General features: G+C 40.5%; 1 protein-coding gene across 1 annotated transcript in view; it reads right to left on the bottom strand.

The window, feature by feature from the left end:
• Window positions 1-24913, bottom strand: part of galnt1 (UDP-N-acetyl-alpha-D-galactosamine:polypeptide N-acetylgalactosaminyltransferase 1) — an 85186-nt gene that overhangs the window by 40663 nt on the left and 19610 nt on the right. Inside the window, exons 3-4 of the mRNA XM_055657806.1 lie at window positions 14205-14373; window positions 1381-1547 (exon numbers count right to left, since the gene is read on the bottom strand). Of these exons, the coding sequence (XP_055513781.1) occupies window positions 1381-1547; window positions 14205-14373 (336 nt within the window). The remainder of the gene's footprint in view (window positions 1-1380; window positions 1548-14204; window positions 14374-24913) is intronic.

Genomic DNA, 24913 nt, shown 5'->3' with positions numbered 1-24913 from the left:
CTATCTCTACCCCTGGCAGCATGTTTCAGGCATCCACCACCCTCTGTGCAAAAATAAACTTGACTTGCACATCTCCTTTAAAGTTTGCCTCTCTTACCGTAAATCTACGACCTATAGCCTTTGAGATTTTTACCCTGCGGAAAAAGTGTCTGATTGTCCAGTCTATCTATGCCTCTCTTAATTTTTTTATCTATCAGATCTCCCCCCACAATCTCTGCCATTCTGGAGGTCAACTTACTTAGTCTCCTTGTAATTAATATCTTCTAAACCAAACGACATTCTGGTAAAGCTCTTCTGCACCCCCGTCAAATCCTCCACATCTTTCCTATAATGTGGTGACCAGGACTGCATGGAATACTGCAAATGTAGCCTAACCCAAGTCTTAGAGAGCAGCATCATAATTTCCTGACTTATATTCAATGCACGACCAATGAAGGTGAGCAGAACATGCCTTTATTCATATTCACATGTTCGAAATGATTCTACTTTCTTATCAACAAAATTTGAGATGGAGTTTTCTTCCAGAAGTAATTACACTTCTGATTATTGCACAAAGGGTCCATAATTTCAAAAGTAATTACTTTTGAAACCAATAGAAATATCAATTGTAGTTCGATTGCAAACGATATTTGTGAAATATGTTTCTCCAAAGTTTTTTAAAATTTCTTCATTGTTTACCACAAATTGGCTGATCATCATCATTGTCTGACTCATCAAAATATTGTATGAAATGGAATAGGCCTGAATGTTAGGGCTAGTCGGGCATGGCAAAGAAATAGGTTTTATGGGCTTACCATTTGCACACCATTTGACATGCTGTCATATTATTGAATTCATTTTCACAGCTTTTAATTTACAACATTTTAAAATCCAGAAACTGAAAGTGGACCTAATGTTTTTGCACCTACCGCATGCTGCATATCCAGAGGGCTGAGGTAATGAATAAGAACGATGTACCACAACGGTCTTATCATAATTGGCTAACAAATGCAACATGCTAGCACCGTTTGGTCTCAAAATATAAAAAAACAGCTGATCTTTCAACCATGTGCTTTACATCAGATTTGTGACGAAACATTACAATTAAGGGTTCACTGTTCTTAAGATTTGTTTACAAAAAAGGTTCTTGAAATTGAACAAAACAAGTTCTTTACCTATAAAATGAAAATATATTAAAATACTCTTTGACCATGTTTGTTTTCATTCCATTGAAATAATATGTGCACAATTTAGTCTAATCAAGGACAATTTGTTACAACTTTTTAAACTTGAAGACAAAAATCTGTGTTCTGGAAACATCTTGTTTGTCCACTTCCTTCTTCATATTTTTTTAATGAATTGCTGACAGCTATTTCCCTTAAATTTGAAATGTTATCTTACCTCTTTCACTGGCGTCATCCACCAAGATAATCTCTTCTAATAAATGCCTTGGTGACCTGATTATCACGCTGTGCACAGTTCGTAACAGTGTGCTCCATGCTTCATTGTGAAAAACTATCACCACACTTGTTCTTGGCAGGTCATCAGGATATACTTTTGTTTTACATCTAAAGGAAACAGAAAATCACAGGATAATGTGCTGACAGTGATTTTTTTTTTTAATCTTCCACACGGACCAATGCTATGTAAATCAGCTTTTGATAAGTGATAATTGCAGATGTTTTCATAACAAAAAAAGCACATTATAGTCACCCGCCGATCCTCCAAAGATTTGATATGGTTATGATTTGGCTACAGATTTTATGGTTACATGATGATATGGTTACAGATTTTATGATATGGTTTGTTGAAGGGATATGAATTGTTGAAGAGAAGATACAAATATAACAGACCAATGTATGGATGTGGTGTTGGAGCTTTTGAAGAGCATTTAGCTGGTTAGATTTCAGGGCCTGATGGGATCCATCACAGGTTATTGAGAGAAAAATGGGGAGACTGCACGGGGTTTGACGAAGATCTTTCTATCATCTTTTATCATAAGCAAGGTCTCCGAGAACCGGAGAGTAGCCAATGTTGTTCCTTTGTTTGAAGAGTAGTGATAATCCAGGAAGTTATCAGCCCGTGAGCCTCATGTCAGTGGCAGGGAACCTATTGGAGAGGATTTTTCTGGATGTGATTAGGGACAGTCAGCATTGTTTCATCCATGGCAAATCATGCCTGACTAATTTGATCTAGTTTGAGGAGGTGACAAAGGCGAGGGTAGGTTAGTGGATGTTGTCTCCATGGATTTTAGTAAGACATTTGGTAAAGTCTCTCATAATAGACTGAACCAGAATATTAAGATGCATGAAATCCACAGTGAATTGGTCGTTTGGTTTCAGACTGTTTTAGTTAGAAGACAGGGCAGTAGTGGTAGTGTGTTATTCTGGCTAGAAGTCAGTGATTATTGGACCTCCGCAGAGTTCTGTATTGGGATATGTTTGTTTATGATATAAATTACTTATAAATGTGTATGGGTTAGTTAGAGCAGTGAGGAGGGCTGTCAAAGCATACAGCAGCATATAGAAACATAGAAAATAGGTGCAGGAGTAGGCCATTTGGCCCTTCGAGCCTGCACCGCCATTCAATATGACCATGGCTGATCATCCAACTCAGTATCCTGTACCTGCTTTATCTCCATACCCCCTGATCCCTTTAGCCACAAGGGCCACATCTAACTCCTTCTTAAATATAGCCAATGAACTGGCCTCAACTACATTATGTGGCAGAGAATTCCAGAGACTCACCACTCTCTGTGTAAAAAATGTTTTTCTCATCTCAGTCCTAAAAGATTTCCCCATTATCCTTAAACTGTGACCCCTTGTCCTGGACTTCCCCAACATCGGGAACAATCTTCCTGCATCTAGCCTGTCCAACCTCTTAAGAATTTTGTAAGTTTCTATAAGATCCCCCCTCAATCTTCTAAATTCTAGCGAGTACAAACCGAGTCAATCCAGTCTTTCTTCATATGAAAGTCCTGACATCCCAGGAATCAGTCTGGTGAACCTTCTCTGCACTCCCTCTAGGGCAAGAATGTCCTTCCTCAGATTAGGAGACCAAAAGTGTACGCAATACTCCAGGTGTGGTCTCACCAAGACCCTGTACAACTGCAGTAGGACCTCCCTGCTCCTATACTCAAATCCTTTTGCTATGAATGCTAACATACCATTCACTTTCTTCACTGCCTGCTGAACCTGCATGCCTACTTTCAATGACTGGTGTACAATGACACCCAGGTCTTGTTGCATCTCCCTTTTCCTAATCGGCCACCATTCAGATAATAGTCTACTTTCCTGTTTTGCCACCAAAGTGGATAACCTCATATTTATCCACATTATACTGCATTTGCCCACTCACCCAGCCTATCCAAGTCATCTTGCAGCCTCCTAGCATCGTCCTCATAGATCAATTACAGAAATGGGTAGGGAAACGGCAGATGGAGTTTATTCCAAGCAAGTGTGAAACCTGGCACTTTAGAATTTGAATGTGTGGAAAAAATACAATTAATGGCAAGACCTTTAATAGCATTGATGTATAGAAGGATCTTGCAGTCTAAATCCATAGCTCCTTAAAAGTGACAACACAAGAAGATAGAGTGGCAAAGAAGGCACGGCATGCTTGCTTTCATTCATCAGGGCACTGAGAAAAAGAATCAGAAATTCATGTTGCAGCTTCACACAACTTTGGTATGACTGCGTTTGGAGTATTGTGTGCACTTGTGTTTACCAGAAGGCAGCCTGGATTAGGTTATTAGCTATAATGAGAGGCTGGACAATCTTGGAATATTTTTTCTAGAACATGGGGGGTTGAGGGGAGACCTGACAGAAACATAAAATTATGAGGCATAGATAGGGTAGGTAGCCAAAATTGTTTTCTCCCAAGGTGGAAAATGGTCAACACTGCATTCAACTCCAAGCAAAATAACATTTCACCCTCCCATTATTGAATGGGAAAAGCACTAAGCACATGTTTATGTTGTAACATCTCAGACTTACTCTTCTAATTTAATATGATGAAAGTACCTTGGAAAACGCGATTTATTGTGAGGGGGTGGGAGGGAAGATGGGGAGTGGAGGAGCAAGGGGATAGAGGGAGAGGAGGTGGGTAGAGAGGGAGAGGGAGAAATCATTATAGAGGTCTGACAGATGTCAATACAATGTTTGAGAAAGTACATCATTATCAGTTCATCAGTTTTAGCTAATTGTCATGTGTACCGAGGTACAGTGAACACCTTTTGTGTGCTAACCAGACAGCGGAAAGACAATACGCGATTACAATCGAGCCATTCACAGTGCACAGATACATAAGGAAATAACATTCAGTGCAAGATAAAGCCAGTAAAGTCCAATCAAAGATAGTCTGAGGGTCACCAATGAGGTAGATAGTAGTTAGGACTGCTCTCCAGTTGCGATAGTCTACTTCCGAGTACCTCTAGTTCCTAATCAAAAACAAGAATAATCGGCAGGTTTCCAATGACCGTCATCGACTTCTACAGATGCATCATAGAAAACATCTATCAGGATGTGCTACAACTTGGTTTGCTACCTACTCTAATACATGAAATTGCAAACTTCTGAATGTAGCCCAGTACATCATACAAACCAGTTTCTTCCACATCAACTCGAGCTATACTTCACATTGCCTTGGGAAAGCAGCCAACATAATCAAGGACCATTCACACCCTTCTCTCCACTACCATCAGACAGAAGAAATAAAAGTTTGAAAGCAAGTACCAACAGATTCAGGAACTGCTTCTTCCTTGTTGTTATCAGAATACAGAATGGCCCTCCATTAGCGATGGGCAAAGTCCCAATCTCCCAACCTACCCTTAGCAGTCCTTGGACTTTACTTTATCTGCACATTCTCCATAGCTTTAACAGTACAATGCTGTAGCACTATGGTATTTTTCTCTTTGCACTACTTGCTGCACTCGTATACAGATACATAGACAATAGGTGCAGGAGTAGGCCATTCGGCCCTTCGAGCCAGCACCACCATTCAATATGATCATGGCTGATCATCCAGAATCAGTACCCCGTTCCCGTTTTTAGCCCATATCCCTCGATTCATTTAGCCCCAACTGCTAAATCTAACTCTCTCTTGAAAACATCCAGTGATTTAGGCTCCACTGCTTTCTGTGGCAGAGAATTCCACAGATTCACAACTCTGTGTGAAAACGTTTTTCCTCATCTCAGAGAGGGAGAGGGAGGGGAAAGTTGGGGGGGGGGGGGGGGGGTGAGGAATAGAGGGGGGAGTCGGGGAGGTAGGGAAAGGAGGGCAGTGGGGGAGGTGAGGAGGGAGAGTGGGGGGGGGGGATGTGAAAAGCGGGGGAGCAGGAGGATAGAGGGAGAGGAGGGGGGTAGGGAGGGGAGAGGGGTTATGGAGGGAGGGAGGGAGTGACTAAGGGTCGGGAAAGTAGAGGGCGGGAGAGTTGAGGGAGGGAGTGGAGGAGGGGAGGAAGAGGGGGGTAAGAAGAGGGAGGGTGAAGAGGCGGGGGAGGGAGTGCTGGGGATGAGGGGGAATGGAGCAGGATAGGGTAGGAAGAGGGATGGCAAGATAATGGAGGAGGCAAGGGGGAAGAGGGAGGAGGGAAGGGGAGAGAGCAGAGGAGGGTTGGTTGAGGGTGGGGAGAAGGGGATAACAGAGGAGGGAAATAGGGGACTGAAGAGGGAGAGTGAGATGGGTTCACATTGATATTATATTTTACAGGTTACTGCCATTTTGAACTTAAACTGTCACAGTCACGCTCTCACTTGCCAGCCGCACCTGTGCATTTGGGGGAGGGTTGCCGTCACTCACGTCACAACGGGAATCTCTGGCTTCACAATGGTAACCCGTCAGCCGCGCCAGCGCAGTTGGGGGCTATGGGTCAGGGTTGGAATATTGCCTTGGGTGACGGGCCGAACGGGTCCGCACCTGGTCTAGTAAGCATTTCAATATCCCCTCACATAATACAAAGAGACTCAAAACAGGGTATTACTTTATGATGCCTCAAATCAGCTTCCATGTCAAAACTTGTACAAAACAAATTCAAATCTTTTTTTTTTGGAAATGGCCAAATAATACCATCAATGTTCTTCCAGCATACTTTTTATGAGCAGTAGAATTTTCTGACTGATTAGGTGGAGTCACTTTTAAATTAATAACTGATGTACTTAAAAATCATAATGAAGAACTTTTCCCATCCTTAGCTTGCAGCGATATATTTTCATATATAGTCATTCTTATGGATAAAATGCAGCAGACAATATTTGTACAGCCAACTCCCCCAAGGGCAATGTAGACATGTTAATATATAGCTATCAATCATAATGTGGTTGATAACGATATATTGGCTAATTCACAGGGCGGCACAGTGGCATACTTGGTAGAGCTGCTACTGCCACACAGCACGAGACACCTGGGTTTGATCCCAACCTCGGATGCTGTCTGTGTGCAGTTAGCATGTTTCCCCTGTGACCACATGGCTTTACCCCAGATGCTCTGGTCTAGGCAAGGCAACTTTAATAGGCAAGGCGACTTTAGCTAGGCAAGGCAACTTTGGCATTTCCAAACCAAAGGCAACACAGCTTTAGCGTTTCCAAATCAAAGGCAACACAGCTTTAGCATTTCCAAACTGTATTTTCAAATGGCATTAAGGGCACTGACAGGTCAATAAAACCATTCACAGTTCAGTTGACATGTGTTCAATGTTATTCACAGCTCAGACTGAGAGACGTGACCCTCTCGTTCCCCCATCTTGCAGAGACTGACTGAGGCACTCAACACTTCCGGGTTTTATAGTCCCTCCGGAAAGGGCGTGGCCTTCAGGAGAGAGAATTTCCCTCTCATCCTTCTAAACTCCAGAGTGTACAAGCCCAGCTGCTCCATTCTCTCGGCATATGACAGTCCCGCCATCGAGGGAATTAACCTTGTAAACCTACACTGCACTTCCTCAATAGCAAGAATGTCCTTCCTCAAATTAGGGGACCAAAACTACACACAATACTCCAGGCATGGTCTCACTAGGGCTCTGTACAACTGCAGAAGGACCTCTTTGCTCCTATATTCGATTCCTCTTGTTATAAAGGCCAACATGCCATTTGCTTTCTTTACTGCCTGCTGTACCTGCATGCTTACTTTCATAGACCGATGTACAATGACCCCCAGATCTCCTTTTCCCAAACTGACGCCATTTAGAAAGTAATCTGCTTTCCTGTTTTTGCTACCAAAGTGGATGACCTCACATTTATCCACATTGAACTTCATCTGCCATGCATCTGCCCAATCCCCCAACCAGTCCATTGTCACCCTGCATTCTCATAGCATCCTCCTCACAATTCACACTGCCATCCAGCTTTGTGTCATCTGCAAATTTGCTAATGTTACTTTGAAACCCTTCGTCCAAATAATAGATGTATATTGTAAATAGCTGCAATTTATTCAATTGGTCTGCCATGTCCTTGTTCCCCATGATCAATTCACCTGTTTCTGACTGCAAGGGACCTACAATTGTTTTAACTAATCTTTTTCTCTTCACATATCAGTTTTTATGTTCCCTGCCAGTTTTCTTTCATAATCTATTGTCCCTTTCCTAATTAAGCCCTTTGTCCTCCTCTGCTGGACTGAATTTCTTCCAGTCCTCTGGTAGGCTACTTTTTCTGACTAATTTGTATGCTTCATCTTTTGTTTTGATACTATCCCCGATTTATTCCTTTGCCAAACTGGGATGAACATCCCAAATATCATAATAGAATTATTTCCGATCATTCCCCGCTAACCTTCTCCCTATAACTAGAAGGAATGTACAATAAAAAAACGGTCTGGGGGTTTAATCCCCAATTACTAACTAACCCAGTTTACTGTGAATATATAAAACAACAGATGGAATTCTTTTTTGAGACAAATGATACTCCAGGCATTTCAGCTTCATTATTATGGGAATCTTTTAAGACCTTTATCAAAGGCTCTATCATTTCATATCAAGCATAAAAAAGGATGAACAACTGCAATTAGAAGAACAGATCACACAGCTGGATTCAGAAAATGCGACAGATCCGTCTATGGATAAACATAATAAGATAGCAGTATAAAATTCAAGCTAAACCGAATTCTCTCTGCAAGAGTTATCAGGCTATTTCAAATTACTAAACAGGAAAACTTTGAATTCGGCGACAAACCACATAAACTTCTAGCACGTCAGTTGAGAAAAGTGGAAAAGGATCATACTATTCAAAAAATCAGATCAGAAAAAGGTGAACTGTTCACACTTCCAAAAGATATTAACGAAAGATTTGTCCAATTCTATCAAAATTTATATACATCTAAAACATCAACAGAAACTATAAAAATTACAAACTTCCTTGATAACTGAAATTTTCCGTCACTTAACGTGGCGGAACGTGATGAATTAGGAGCACAGATTACAATTAAAGAAATCGAAGAGACTATTAATTCATTGAAGAATGGCAAAACCCCAGGCCCAGATGGGTTTAGTAATGAATTTTATTAAAAAATTTAAGATGTAATCTCCCCCGCGTTTACAAAACCTTTATATACACGCATTTAAAGAACAGACGCTACCACAAACTTTAGCCGAATCAACTATTACATTGATCCCCAAAAAAGATCTGGAAGAGCCGAGATCATACAGAGCAATTGCCCTGTTAAATACAGATCAGAAAATATTAGCTAAAACCCTGGCAAGAAGACTAAGTAAATACGTTAATAAATTAATACATTCTGATCAAACTGTATTTATACCCAAGAGACATTCGTTTAACAATTTGAGATGCCTGTTTAATATAATGCACTCACACAGAACGATAAAGGAAGACTTATCAATTATTTCATTAGACGCAACTTTTTGTACTATTACTGGGCAACGAATATTAAAAAAGTAATCTATTGGATGGACAACACATGCCAACAGGTAAAATGGTTAATAATGGAGAGAGAAGATTGTTCGCCTTTTAATATAGGCGCGATTCTTCTCTCTCCAAAAAATTTGAAGAAAATACTATACGAGAAAAATCCGATTATCCACAGTACCCTACGAATCTGGAAACAAGTGAAGTCAACCCTTAAACTGAGAAACTCATCTCTTCTCTCCCCAATTGTCTTCTCTCCCCAATTGTCAACAACCCTTCGGTCAAGCCGTCTATTTTAGACAAGACGTTCACACACTGGGAAAGATTAGGAATTAAAAAACTGGGTGATCTTTATGAGATGGGAACTCTTCTCTCATTTCAAGAATTACAGTCAAAATATCATCTGAAAGGTAGCCAATACTTTAGATACCTTCAAATACGAGACTATCTGAAATCATATATCCAAGACTATCAATATATGTTTCCAGACACACTAGACGAATGTATGAATAGAAACTCGGACTCAAACAAGTTAATATCATACCTATATAATACCCTTTTAAATATACAAACCCCATCGACAGAAGTAATTAGAAGAGCTTGGGAAGATGAACTTTGTCTAACAATTTTAAAAGACAAATGGGAGGAAAGCCCATACACAACTATTCTCTTAAAATTAGGCATTCGCTAATACAATTTAAAATACTGCACAGACTCTATTATTCAAAGTCTAAACTGAATAAGATCTTCGCAAATGATTCTCCTATTTGTGAGAAATGTCTCCTTCAGGAAGCAACTATAACCCATTCCTTTGCCTCTTGTATAAAGTTACATAATTTCTGGAGAGGAATTTTTGAATTTTTTTCTAAAACACTAAAAATAAAATTGGAGCCTGACACGGAACTGATCACTCTAGGTACTTCAGAAGCCTGTTCTGAGCTATCACTATTTCAAAGACGTTTCCTTAATTATGGCCTGATAATGGCGAAAAAACTAATACTTAAATTTTGGAAACATACATCAATCCCTACTCTCAAATGTGGATTACAAACATGTCCGACACACTACATCTTGAAAATATTAGACTTATCTTGGCAGAAAAACCAGATCATTTTTCCAAGACATGGACACCCTTTACTGATTTCTTACCAGGATAGTATGCCGCAACACAACTTTGGATTTAAATCCAACTATGGGTTGGGTGAGGTGGGTGGGGAGGGACGAGAGGCCGGTATACCACCACTTTTATCTCTTTTTCTTTTTGTTCTTTTTATTTCTATTTCTATTTCTATCTTCTTTCTTTCTTTTACCCACTCTTTGGCTACACTACTTTGGTAGTCTACGGGTCCTATCTTTGCACCTCACTTTTTCTCTTTTTCTTTCTTTTCTTTTCTTCTAATTCTAAGTTAAAAAGTCAAAATTGCTGTACAATAACTGTATAATTTTATATGCCATTTGTTCTACTCTTGTACATTTGCTTCTAATAAATAAAAATTAAAAAAATAAAAAAATCACCAATGCATCCAAGATTTCTAGAACCACTTCCTTAAGTACCCTGGATGCAGACCATCAGGCCCTGGGGATTTATCAGCCTTCAGTCCCATCAGTCTATCCAACACCATTTCCTGCCTAATGTGGATTTCCTTCAGTTCCTCTGTCACCCCAGATCGTCTGGCCACAACTATATCAGGAAGATTGTTGGTGTCCTCCTTGGTGAAGACAGATCCAAAGTACCTGCCATTTCCCTGTTCCCATAATAAATTCACCTTTTTCGGTCTTCAAGGGTCCAACTTTGGTGTTAACTAATTTTTTTCTTCTTCACATACCTAAAGAAGACTATCCTGCTTTATATTCTTAGCTAGCTTTCCTTCGTACCTCATCTTTTCTTCCCGCATTGTCTTTTTGGTTATCTTCTGTTGTTCTTTAAACATTACCCAATCCTCTTGCTTCCCGCTAATCTTTGCTACGTTGTACTTCTTCGCTTTAATTTTTATACTGTCCCTGACGTCCCTTGTCTGCCATGGTCGTCCCTTTCTCCCCTTGGAATCTTTCTTCCTCCTAGGAATGAACTGATCCTGCACCTTCTGTATTATTCCTAGAAACACCTGCCATTTTTGTTCCACTGTCATCCCTGCTAGTGTATCTTTCCAGTCAACTTTGGCCAGCTCCTCCCTCATGGCCCCATAGTCCCCTTTATTCAACTGCACCACTGACACCTCCGATCTACTCTTCTCCCTCTCCAATTGTAGATTAAACCTGACCATGTTATGGTCACTGCCTCTTAATGGCTCATTAACCTCGAGGTCCTTTATCAAATCTGGTTCATTACATAACACTAAATCCAGAATTGCCTTCTTCCTGGTAGGTTCCAATACAAGCTGTTTAAAGAATCCATCATGAAGGAACTCTACAAAGTCCCTTTCTTGGGGTCCAGCACCAACCTGATTTTCCCAGTCTACCTGTATGTTGAAATTTCCCATAACAACCACAGCATTACTTTTACTACCTGCCAATTTTACCTCCCGATTCAACTTGCGCCCTATGTCCAGGCTACTGTTTGGGGGCCTGGAGATTAGTCCCATTAGGGTCTTTTTACCCTTACAATTCCTTAGTTCTATCGACTCCATAGTCAAAAAGGCCCAACAGAGGATGTACTTCCTGCGGCAGCTGACGAAACACAATCTGCCACAGGCGATGATGGTCCAACTCTATACTGCCATCGTAGAATCTGTCCTCACCTTCTCTATCATGGTCTGGTTTGGCTCAACCACCAAACACGACATCCGGAGGCTGCAGCGAATCGTGTGATCAGCTGAGAAGGTTGTTGGCTGCAACCTTCCCACCCCCCATTGACAAACTGTACACTGCAAGGGCAGGAAGCGAGCGGGTAAGATCACCTCTGATCCCTCTCACCTGGGCCACAAACACTTTGAAGTACTTCCCTCTGGAAGGCAACTCCGGACAGTCAAAGCTGCCACAGCCAGACCTAAAAACAGCTTCTTTCCTCGAGCAGTAGCTCTACTCAATAACCAAAAGTCTGTAGCCTCCTTTTGCTGTGGTATTTTATTTCATTCACATATTTAAACTGTAATGTCTTAATGTTTTAACATTTTATGTTTTATTCTTAATGGTTTACTGTATGTCGTGTGTTACTTGCGAGCAGAGCACCAATGCAAATTCCTTGTATGTGTACATTCTTGGCCAATAAACATATTCATTCATTCATATGATTGTACAATGCAAAACATACAACAGTACAGCTCAGGAGCATGACTTTGAGCCCACAATATCTGTGCCAAACATGATGCCAAATTACAACACTCCATTCTGCCTGCATGTGATCTATTATGCATCTATTCCTTGCATATCCTCTGGTCAAACTGTTAATGTGTAGAGCAGGCAACATCAAGAACATACAATTCTCAATAATGGCCAAAGACACGGATGAAACATTTGTAATCTTCAGCTGAAGGTGCTGCATGGATAATCCATTTCATCATCCTCCCAATATCAATGCCATTGAAGCAGTCCATCCAGTCTGAATGCAAAATCAAGAAAAGGGCAATAGCTCCGTACACAGTAAAATCTATTTGAGCAAGCAGCAGTCAAGCTGCAGTGATGGAAGACTTTGCAAGACTAGCTGTACCTTATGTCAAGGCTTTCCTGGTCAGTTAAAATGCTAGCATCAATGTGGAAATTTGTCAAGCTGTGTCCCATCCATGGAAACAGGACAGATCCAACGATTTGTATTTGCACTTCCAATCATAAACAGTTATGGAAGTTGTCAGAAAATGTGCTACCAAACAGCATTTCCTCATTAATAATCCATCCTCCAGAGCTTAGGTTAAGTTTTGCCAACCCGCACAATCCAGACCTTTCACAGCTGAGCAAGAACAAGGATCCCCTTGGGTTTTTTTTCCTTCAAGAAACAGTAATGTTGTGGAAAATTAGTGGATTAGTAATCCAGAGGCCTACACTTACACTCAGAGACAAATTTGAATCTCCAGAGAGCAACTGGGAAATTTAAATTCAGTTAATTTATTGTTCACTCTGGCAGACCATGGCTGCAGTTTGCACTATCTACCAAGAGCCCTGCAGAAACTTACAAAGTCTTCTTTGACATTTCCCAAACCCATTCATTATATCCAAATACATCCGCATCCTGTTATATCATTTCTGAATCATGGGTTGTCTGAATATTTTAAGCAACTGGTAATAAGTCTTCCTCTTTTCTGAGACTAATTTCTGGTAAGTAATTTTAGGAAAAAGCTGGTGTAACATATATGGACTTTGCACAAATGTCTTGGCACACATTATCAATTTTGCACTGCTGCTTATGAAGTCATTTACCAATAGCCAACGCCTTAATTTCCCAAGAATCCAATTAAATATCTGATTTCAATCATATGAAAAACAAAAACTATGCGACTCTCTTCTGTCCGACTCATATTTTCCTCAGAGTTTGAAACTTAAAAGTAACAAGCTTTAAATTCTTAGCAATAAGAACATTTATTGAGTTAAAAAGTGTGCGCATAGAAATAAACTTAGATACTGTAGCAATTGCTCTAGTAATGTACAGGGAAAATCAGGGGCAGACAAATCAGGACAAAAGAGTGCAAGATAAATGAAATGAGGCAAAAGGAGGTAGGTGCGGCAGGAAGAGGCAGAGGGAGAGAGTATTTGAACAAGAGAATGAAGGGAGGAGGGAATAAAGAGAACAGTGAGGTAACTGAGAAAGTATCAGAGGAAATGGAGGAGAAAGTTGTCTTTAATCTGTTAAGTAATGATCAGTAAGAAAAAGGAGGTTATTTGCAGAGCATAAGGTACAAGAATTGGAAGCCCAAAGGTAAATTAACATTGAGGATTAGTGTGCAATAAGGAGAGGGATTTAACTTGGAGAATGGCTCCAATGACCCACAAACCTCATCAGGTGAGGAAGAAAACGCTGCATTGAATTAAGGATTTGAAGAAGGGAAGGAGTTGGTGGTTGTGGAAGTCCATTGGATTTTTAAGAATGCAAAGGAGCAGGCTGTAATTAGAATGACATTCATGATGCCTCAGAAATGATCTGACACACGCACACTGGCACACGCATGCACACACACTGGCGCACACACCCGAATGAAGAAGAAAGAAAAACAAAGCAATGTGTATATCCAGTAAACAAATCAAATAGACTGTTGTCTTATTGGATGAGGGCAACTCCTTGCCGCTGCTCAAATGGAAGGATGCAGAATTAATCAAACTACTTTTATATATTTGGCAGCAGGAACAAGTTCACACTTTTATAATTTGTGAGTATTTATGGGTAGAAGTTTTATTTTACATGAGGTTGGCACCAAAATATAAAGAAAATGTTTTGAAAGATTTACTTACCCATCTAACCTGACATCAGGTAAAGTCCTGTTGAGAGCTATCATATCACTTGCCATCAAATTGAACTGATTGATTTTAAACATCTCCTTCATTTTTTCTTGTTTTTCCTTTGAGATTATTACAGGCTTCCCCATCTCCCCAGGACCTTCTTGTGGTTTCTGTATCACATCTGAAATATAGGAAGTTTTCATTACTCAGCTTTAGAATCAAAGAAACCACCAGTGCAGTCACCTCAAAAAGCCTTAAACTTAAAAAGAAATGTTAAAACTTATTTTCTGAAGCAGCTGATTTAATTTGTATCATTATCAAATCAATTATTCAATTATAGTGTTCCAGTTGCTACTTCATTTTTTATAAAATCAGCCTGTTCAAATTAACCTATCGTATTCACTATCGATAGGTCTGTGTTGCTGCTACATTATTCCTTTGACATAGGAGTTATGATTATGTAGGAGAGTAATACTGGCTCTCTTCATTTTTGCTATTGAAATGTATTAGTTTCATCTGTCATCCACCCATCCTTTTTTCTAGTTTCTGTCCATGTTCTCCTGAAGCCTGTCATTATTCTCAAATAGTATATATCCAGGTTGATTACATTGCTGTTTATTTTTAATCACCACCATCTTCTGTATTATACAATGTAAATCCAATTACATTTCATCAACAAATGCTGCAGCAAAATATCAGCAGTCCTAATACCAACTTTTGAAAAACCACTATGCATTTCCTCCAATGCAAAAATCAATAGTTCATCACCACAATTTTCTCTTCCCAAGCCAATTTTATATCGGTTTTACCACCATCCTTAAAATTTCACAATTGTGGTGAAGTGGTAAATGTTGAGAGCTCTAAGATGTAAATATTACCAGCAATTTGACTTGGCCCAACCACATTGAAGTTATTGTGTAAAAAAAAAGAGAACACTAATGCCTCTACTTCCTCTGGAGACCAAGGAAATTTGGCATGTTGCCAATGACTCAACAACTTCTACAGATACACCGTACAAAACATTCTATTGTGTTGCACCACAGCTTGGTTTGGGAACAGCTCTGCCCAAGAGAAAAGGAAAATGTTGAGTTGTGGATGTAGCCCAGTCTTTTCCACAGACTAGAACTGAATCAATTTGCCCAATTCCATCCTGACAAATCTGACCTTCTACAGTTTACGCTATCTCAGAAAGCAGCCAACATAATCAAAGATCTTTCCCACCACAATAATTCCTTCTATTCGTTCTTGTGAAGCAGAAAATATAAAAGCTTGAAGGGGTCATACAACCAAACAGCTTTTCCCCCTCATCAGATTTCTGAAAAGTCCTTCTCCCCAGGGCCATCTTAACGCATGGGCACGCTGGGCAGTTGCACGGGGCCCCACGAGCATAGGGGCCCCATGCTAAACTATGTATTGTAGAATGTTATTGTACAACATGAAAACGGAGAAGAAGATCGCAAGTGCACGGCGGCATAAAGAAGCTGGAAGTGTAGGGGACCCAGTGCACTGCTTCGCCCCGGGGCCTATAATGCTGTTAAGGCGGCCCTGCTTCTCCCACAAGCTTGGGTGCAGTCCCAATCTACCAACCCATGTCATTGCGGACATTGGACTTTTTCACTGGAACTGTAATGCAATGATGCTGAAAGCTATATTTTGGTCTCTGATATTTTGCTCTTTGCCCAACCTGTTGTATTTGTGCATGGCTTGACTGTATTCCTTGCTTCAATTGGATAGCACATAAACAAAAGCCTTTCACTTATCTTGGTGCATGGCAATAAACCAATACCAAATATCTTTCTTGAATATTTAATAACTTGGCTTCAACTGCTGTCTGTGAAGGAATTGCACAGCCTCACTTATCACAGTCTTAAATGGCTTATGGGCCTGTCCCACTTAAGCGATTTTTCAGGCAACTGGAACGGCAACTGTCAGAGTGGAACACACATACACACACATATCGCTTCCTTCAGCTGCCAGTTATGCAGGCGAGGGACAGGGCAAGCTGGGGGAGCGCTGTCTGAGTGAAATTCACACGGTGCAAAGCCAATGTGATACTGACGCACAATGTGATGAACAGGAAGGTTGGCCCTGTAATTAAGATGGTGAAAGCGCAGTGGACGGGAAGGGTCACACAAGTCCTTTAAAAGAGGGGGGGAGAAGGGTGGCAACCCACTAGGTCCTCCTGGCGACCCACCTACGGCACGAGAATTCTCGCTACTCTCCATGGCGGCTTCATTCTGGTCGCCGCTAATTTTTCAACATGTTGAAAAATTCGTCACAACCATAACAAGGCCGGGACTAGTTCCCCAAATGCGGGAACTCCTCACGACCATGAAGGCGACTTCCCGGCAACCACCCACGAACATGTGGCAACTGCCTAGTCTCCTACAGTCGCCTAAGTGGGTCCATGAGTCTTTATCCTTAAATTGCAACTCCTGGATTCTCTGGCAATCCGTAATATCCTTCCAGCATCTAATTTAACCAGTCTGTTTAAATTGTATAAGTTTCAATATGGCACTCTCACAGTCTTTTAAACTCTTGAATACTGGCCTTATTGATGTACACTCTTTTGATTCGGTCCGGACATCCCAGGAATATGTCTGATGAACTCCACTCATGGAAAAACATTTATCCTCCAATTAGAAGAACAAACATGCACAAAATACTCAAGATGTGATTTCACACACTTGCAAAACATCTCTACATTTGTACTCAAATCCTCTATGAAGATCAGCATACAAAAGCCCATATCTATAGGTTTGGCACACAAACTGCATTAGCTGCCACCTTATCGTCATTAGGTTCGATTACTAAGTTTGATTTGACTTTTTCTCCACAGTTTTCCAAAAGCCAATTCAGTGTTACAATTATTTCCAGGCTTTCCAGATAATAAGCTGGATGACTTGCAATTGACAAGTTTATCTCTTAGTTTTTGTGTTAAGTTCTGGTCACCATGTTATAGGAAAGATGTTGTCAAGCTGTAAAGGCTACAGAGAAGATTTATGAGGATGTTGCCAGGACTAGAGGGTCTGAGCTACAGGAAGAGGTTGATTAGGCTGGGACTCAATTCTTTGAAGTGCATTAAGATGATTATAGTGTAGCAATATTACAAAATTTTGAGATTTAAAAAATTAAGCCTGCAATTTATCCCATCAGATAAAGCATGCAAAGAAGTTTAATTTGACACCTAATTCACTTTCATATCTTCAGTATTAAAAACGTTATGGCCATTTTCATACTCGGAAATTAGCAGCTTGTTCCCTATTGATTTTCCATTGACTTAACACAAAAGCTGTGATCAAGAACAGTCTAAAGCCCATAACTTTATTAAAAATTAAGAGAACTGAAAGAAATTTTCAGTTATTATAGATTGAAGCATTCTGAAACAAATATTAAACAATCTTCCTTGGATGACCTGAAATTAAAGTATATAATTAGTTAGTTACCCAATTGTAGCTAATTCCAAAATTCAATTACTAGAGCAAAACATCTATCCATTTCTTAAGGAAAGATTAACATTTTTTAATAACCTAAGTGTCCAAAGAACATTCACACAAGAATTCACAATAAAACATGATTTTTAAATCTCATTGACATTAATTTATAAGACAAATGGAAGTGTTCAATTGCTGTAAATTAATGGCCTATTATATCAGCTTGCGAGTGGGATTTTGTGGAACACGTTCGTTTGGAACACTGCCATTACGGTGGATTTGAAGCCCATATGGCATGAAAGATACTGCAGGATTGAATGGGCCCCCAAGTCAGCTACTCGCAACATAAAATTTTGTATAAATGGATCTTAGGAAGCCCTTTTTAATGTAAAAATAAACAACCTACCTTGCCTTGCCCCCTACGAGATCCGTCCCGTTGTCGGGGTTCGCGGCTTTAGATGATGATTTTTAATCTACTATAACAATTAAATAACCTAATTTAGTTTAAAAATAGCTGCAGCGAACGAATTTCGCAGCGATTTTTCGTCAGCTACTAAGTAGGCTGAACAAGATGGATTTCAACAGCCTAGAGAAAATCGTGTTTTAAACCCGCCCCCCTCTCAAAGGCGCCAAAGTCGCACACACGGGCAGCGGCAGAACTGCAGCGCCGCTGAAGGCAAGTTTTGCAACATACCTATATCGAGGTGTATAAAATAATGAGAGAAATAGATCGTGTAGATACACAGAAGATTCTTGAATCAGAGGACATAGGTGTGAAGGGATTTTTTTTTAATTTTTTTTTTAATATAAATAGGAATCTGAGGGGTAACATTTTCACATAAAGGGTGGTGGGTGTATGGAACAAGCTGCCAGAGGAGGTAGTTGAGGCTGGGACTATCTCAACGTTTAAGGAACAGTTGGGGTCAAGGAAAGATTGTTCACGACGCGGCCCTGTTTCCATCAATCTTTCCACCACCATGCACAAGAAGCGACAAGACACCATCATATGCAGATGCCAAGAAGCGTGTTCAGCTCTGGCTGAACAACTTCTAATCTTGTGTGTGAACTCGATAAGAAGAAGAAACAGTTAGACAGGTACATGGATAGAACAGGTTTGGAGGGATATGGACAAAACACAGGCAGGTGAGACTAGTGTAGCTGGGACATGTTGTCCAGTGTGGACAAGTTGGGCTGAAGGGCCTGTTTCCACATTGTATCACTATGACTCTAAACGAGTGGAGGGTATTGGCAATATGCAATTCAAATACACATGTCCTTATCCAAGGATGATCGGAAGCCTTTATTATCTCCATAATAGAGACAAAATACTGGAGTAAAGTAGCAGGTCAGGCAGCATCTCTGGAGAAAAAGAATAGGTGATGTTTTGGGTATGAACATCTTCTTCAGATTGGAACCCACCGAGTTACTCATGCATTTTGTATCTATCTTCGGTATAAACCAGCACCTGCAGTTCTTTCCTGCTTATTATCTCCACACAGACTTCTCTCAGTATCCTTGGCGGACCAAGAACTTGCAGTTCCATATGTCAGTTCTATTTTGTTTGATCCCATCCAAATTCACCACCATCTCCTCTGCCACATTTGGCAGCATCCTATTCTGATGAAATTGAAAGATAAGACAATTTAAATTACACTAAGTGGGCATGATCTAATTGCCTTTAATGGAAGCATGCCTGTAACGTGATAAAATCTTGGAGACGAATATTCAAGGAATTTACATTTGGAAAAGACAGCCAAAAAAGTTAAGAGGTCACACTATTAATAAGGGATGTCCTCAGCATTGTGCTGAGAAACTGTATCAGTGTGCCAGATCACAATTTAGTCAGTTTCGGTCCAGCTAAAAAGTATAACAGAAAAATTATGAAGTTATTTATAGCAATTGGATTCTAGGGATAATATTCAGCATTGCATTTATCAAAAAGTTAGAAAAACACATGTAATACAGTCAACGCAGGGGACTTCAAGCTACACTTAGTTTGGACAATTCAAATTAATACTAATAACGTGAAGGATGAATTCATGTGAAGGATCATTTCTGGAACAAGGAACCAATTAGAGAAAACTCATTTCCATTTCTTGTTTCGGCAATGTGAAAGGGTTAATTATTAATTTTACTGTAAAAGAACCTTTGGGAAAGAGTGATTATAATGAATATTACATTAAGTTTGGACATGTAGTTCAATCTGAAATTAGGGGTCTTAAAATAAAACTATGGTAACTATAAAGACATGAGGAGAGAGTTGGCTATAATTGCTGGGGAAAATATAATGAAAGGTATTACAACAGGCAGAGACTGAACACCCTTAAATAAATTACGCAGAATATATTCTCTCAAGGAACAAAACTCCACAGGAAAAGAGGTCTGTACAGAGCAGAAAGTAAAGACAACTTTCTTCTTCTTGCGTATGGCGTGCACAGCCTAAAGTTGTAGGATAACGTTCTATTTGATCATATTTGATTGTGCACGCCAGGTTGGGGCATTTGTCGAAACAGGGCGGACCACGTGAAGGTTGCAATCTTCCACCCCAACTATCTTCTTAAGTAAAGAAAGTAAAGACAAAGACTGGTTGAGCTGCTACAGTATAGCACCAGATACCCAGGATAGATGCAGACCTCAGGTTCTCTGTGCGGAGTTTGCACATTCTCCCTGACCCGGTGGGTTTCCTCCAAAACTGGTGCACAGTTTTCCTTCCACACCCCAAAGATGGGTGGGTTTGTGGGTTAATTGATCTCTTTTCAATTGCACCTGATGTGTAGGGAGTGAACAAGAAAGTGTGATAACATAGAACAAGTGTGACCAGGTGGTTGATGGTCGGCATGGATTTGGTGAGCCAAAGGGCCCATTTCTAGTTGCATAGTGATACAGCATGGAAACAGTCCATTCAACCCAACTTTTCAATTCCAACCAAGATGCCCATCTGCGCTAGCCCCACCTGCCCACGTTTGGCCCATATCTCTCCAACCATTTGTACCTGTTGTAATGCCTTTTAAATGTTGTCACAGTACCTGCCTCAACAAACTCCTCTGGCAGCTCGTTCCATTTTCTTACCACCCTGTGTATGAAAAAGCTGCTCATCAGGTTCATATGAAATCTTTCCCATCTCACCTAAATCCAACGTCTTCTGGTTCTTGATGCCTCTAGTATGGGTAAAAGACCATGCCTTCATCCTATCTATTTCCCTCATGATCTTATACACTTATATAGGATAACCCATCAGCCTCTGCACTCCAAGGAATAAAGTCCTTGCCTGCTCAACCTCTCCCGATAGTGCAGTTTAAGTCGTGGCACCATCCTCAAATCTCTGCACTCTTTCCCGCTTACTGGCAGCCATCCTTTCGCAGGTTAACCAAAACTGAACACAATATTCCAAATGCCTTACCAACATTTTGTACAACTGTAACATAATATCCCAGCTTCATTACAACACCCGGACTGGTGAAGGAAAATATATCAAAAGCCTTCTTAACCATTCTATCGACCTGTGACACCACTGTCAGGGAACAATGTACCTGCACTCCTAGATCATTTTGCTCTGCGACACTCACCAGAGCCCTACCATTCACTGTGACGGTCCTACCCAGGTTTGAATTCTCAAAATGCAACTTTGCACTTATCTGCATTAAACTGTATTAACGATTCTTCAGGTGAATTGCCCAGCTGATCAAGATCCTCTGTAATATTTGATAACCATCTTCACTGTCTACCATACCACCCGCTTTAGTGTCATCTGTCAACTTACTAATCATGCCTTGTACATCCAAGTTGCTGATATAAACCAACTGCTGCAATGAGTCTGGCACAGATCTCTGACACACACCACTAGTCACAGGCCTCCAGTCCAAGAAACAACCTTCCACCATCACCCTCTGCTTCCTTCCCTGAAGCCAGTTCTCAATCCAATTAGCTAGCTATCCCTGGATCTCAGAGCAGCGTGCCATGCAGAACCTTATCAAATACCCTGGTGAAGTCCATTTAGACAGGATTTGGCCTTGTCAACCATTTTGGTTATTTCATTAAAAAATCTGATTATTAAGACATGACCTCTAATACTATTTCTATTATGCAGCTAAAATGGCACGATTCGGAATTAGAGAATCCCTTAAGTTATTTATAAATTGAGAAGCAGAAAGAAAGCTAATGGGGTTAAAATCGCATTGGTAGAAAAATGGTCTTTATATATAACACCCAGCAGTAATCAAACACTATTGTCTCTTGACAACAGTTTTATCATAAGAAGCCTTGAAATTGACAAGCAATCACTTCTATTGACACTTGTGTAATGATACTCTATTAAACAATGCAACAATGTCAGAAAAGTAACTTTGTTGCTGCAAGTCTGAAGTTTACTAGCCCCTTATTTACCCCTCCCTTTTTCTTATTGACACAATTGTATTACAATATGATTTGTTATAAAGTGAGGGTTTTTAGGAATGCAACTATCAGATTATAGCAAGACTCCCTGCAAGAGATTCCCAGAATAACCAATACAAAAGTAGATGTAGGGAAAAAATACAAATATAAATTATAAACAGGGGAGGAGGGAGAGCAATAAAGGACATCATCTGCTTGTAAATGAACTAGGTAAATGAACTAGGACTCTGCAAGCTTTCCCAATTTATTGATACTGCAGTACTCCATCTTGGATAATCATAATATTCCCTTATTTACTCGCAAATCGTTGTTTTGAACATTGATATAATTTGGACTGCCCTAGACGCTGAAAGACGTATAAAACAGCTCTCATAGAAACTGTGTAGGCCTTTCACTATTCAGTAAGTTTCAATGAGGTCTCACCTCATCATTCAAAACTCCAGCAAGTACACATACATAGCATGCAAATGGGCCCTGGGGACCAAGTTATCCCACGCCACACGAGGTGCGTACTAGAGCTAGTCCCACATGCCTATATCTGGCCCATATCCCACTAAACCTGTATGTCTCATAAACGTTGTAATTTTACCCATCTCCACTACTTCCTCTGGCAGTTCATTTCGTATAGCCACCACCCTCTGCATGGAAAAATCTGCCCCTCGGGTATTCTTTAAATTTTTCCACTCTCACCTTAAACATATGCTCTCTAGTTTTAAACTCCATTCCCATTGCAAAAAGACACAGTTCATCTTATCCATGTCCCTTATTACATCCATATCGCCATAAGATCACCCTTCAGTTGTCTTTAGGGAAACCAGCCACTGCTTCTCCAATATCTCCGCTTAAGCCAAGCAACCAGAACTGCACATGGCATGGAAACAATGAACAAGTGGTTTGTGACATTAAAATAAATGGATACCTTGGTTTCCTTCTTCCCCAATTGATGTATCTTCAAGTTCAAGTCATAGACGCAACAATAGGCCATGCGGCCCATCGAGTCTAATCTGCCATTCAATCTGCCATATCATGGCTGATCTATTTTTCCCACTCAACCCCATTCATCCTTCCTTCCTTCCCATTAACCTTCGACACTCTTACTATTCAAGAACCTGTCAATCGCCACTTTAAAAATACCCAATGACAGCATCCACAGCTGCCTGCGGCAATGAATTCCTCCTCATCTCCTTTCTAAAAGCATATCCTTTCCTTCCGAGGCTGTGCCATCTGGTCTTAGACATTCCTACTTGTGGAAACATCCTCTCCCCATCGCTCAATCCAGGCCTTTCACTATTCAGTAAGTTTCAATGAGGTCTCACCTCATCATTCAAAACTCCAGCAAGTACACATCCAGAGCCAAACGTTCATCAAATGTTAACCCAACCATCTCTGGACCCTCTCCAGTACTACCATATCTCTCCTCAGACATGAGGCCCAAAACTGCTAACGATACTCCAAATGTAGTCTGACCAGTGCCTTCCAAAGCCTCAGCATTACATCCTTGCTTTTATATTCATCTTGCATATTAACCTTTAGAGAATCCTATTCCCAAGTCCCTTTGCACCTCCGATTTCTGAATCATCTTCCAGTTTAGAAAATAGTCTTTGCCTTTATTCCTACTAACAAAGTCCATGGCTGCACACTTTGCTACATTCCACCTGCCACTTATTTGCCCACACTCCCACAGTCCAAGTCCTTCTGCAGACTCCCTGCTTACTCCAACTACTATCCCTCCATCTTTGTTTGTATCATCACACTTTGCCACAAAGCCTTTAATTCTATCATTGAAATTAATTGATATACAAAGTGAAGAGTAGCTGCTCCAACATCGACCCCTAAGGAACACCACTGGCAGCCAACGAGAAAAAGTCCCCTTTATTCCCACTCTTTGCCATGGGCTCTAATCTTGTTTAACAGCCTCACATGTGGCACCTTATCAAAGACCTTCTGAAAATATAGGTAAACAACATCCACTGACTTTCCTGCTATTTATTTCCTCAAAGAATCACAACAGATTTGTCAGGCAAGATCTTCTTTTCACTAAACCATGGTGATGCTGTCCTATTTTATCATGCGCTTCTAAGTACTCCGAAGCTCATCCTTAATAATACTCTAAAATCCTACCAGCAATTGACTGGCCTATAGTTTTCCCTCTTTTGCCTAGCTCCCTTCTTGAACAATGGAACAACATTTGCGGGAAATCTGATAGAAAATCTATGAAGGCAGCAGCTTTTTAACAAAACAATAAAGTAGTGAAGGACGACCAATCATTGGAGCTACTGGTTTTTAAAAAAAGTGTTCAAGTTCAACTGAGTTTATTGTCATGTGTCCCTGTATAGGACAATGAAATTCTTGCTTTGCTTAAGCACACAGAACATTGTAGGCATTTACTACAAAACAGATAAATGTGTCCATATACCATAATATAAATATATACACACATGAATAAATAAACTGATAAAGTGCAAATAGCAGAAAGTTGTTATTAATAATCAGAGTTTTGTCCGAGCCAGGTTTAATAGCCTGATGGCTGTGGGGAAGTGGCTATTCCTGAACCTGGTTGTTGCAGTCTTCAGGCTCCTGTACCTTCTACCTGAAGGTAGCAGGGAGATGAGTGTGTGGCCAGGATGTTGTGGGTCTTTGATGATACTGCCAGCCTTTTTTGAGGCAGCACTGCGATAAATCCCCTCGATGGAAGGAAGGTCAGAGCCAATGATGGACTGGGCAGTGTTTATTACTTTTTGTAATCTTTTTCCCTCCAGGGCGGTCAAATTGCAGAACCAAGCCACCATGCAACCAGTCACCATGCTCACTACTGTACACCTGTAGAAGTTAGAGAGAGTCTTCCTTGACAAACCGACTCTCCGTAATCTTCTCAGGAAGTAGAGGCGCTGATGA

The sequence above is a fragment of the Leucoraja erinacea genome, chromosome 2, assembly GCF_028641065.1.
Source record: "Leucoraja erinacea ecotype New England chromosome 2, Leri_hhj_1, whole genome shotgun sequence".
In the NCBI taxonomy this organism is placed as follows: Eukaryota; Metazoa; Chordata; class Chondrichthyes; order Rajiformes; family Rajidae; genus Leucoraja; species Leucoraja erinaceus.
The sequence above is the reverse complement of the archived record's forward strand: the minus strand, read 5'-3'. Positions and strand labels throughout refer to the sequence as shown.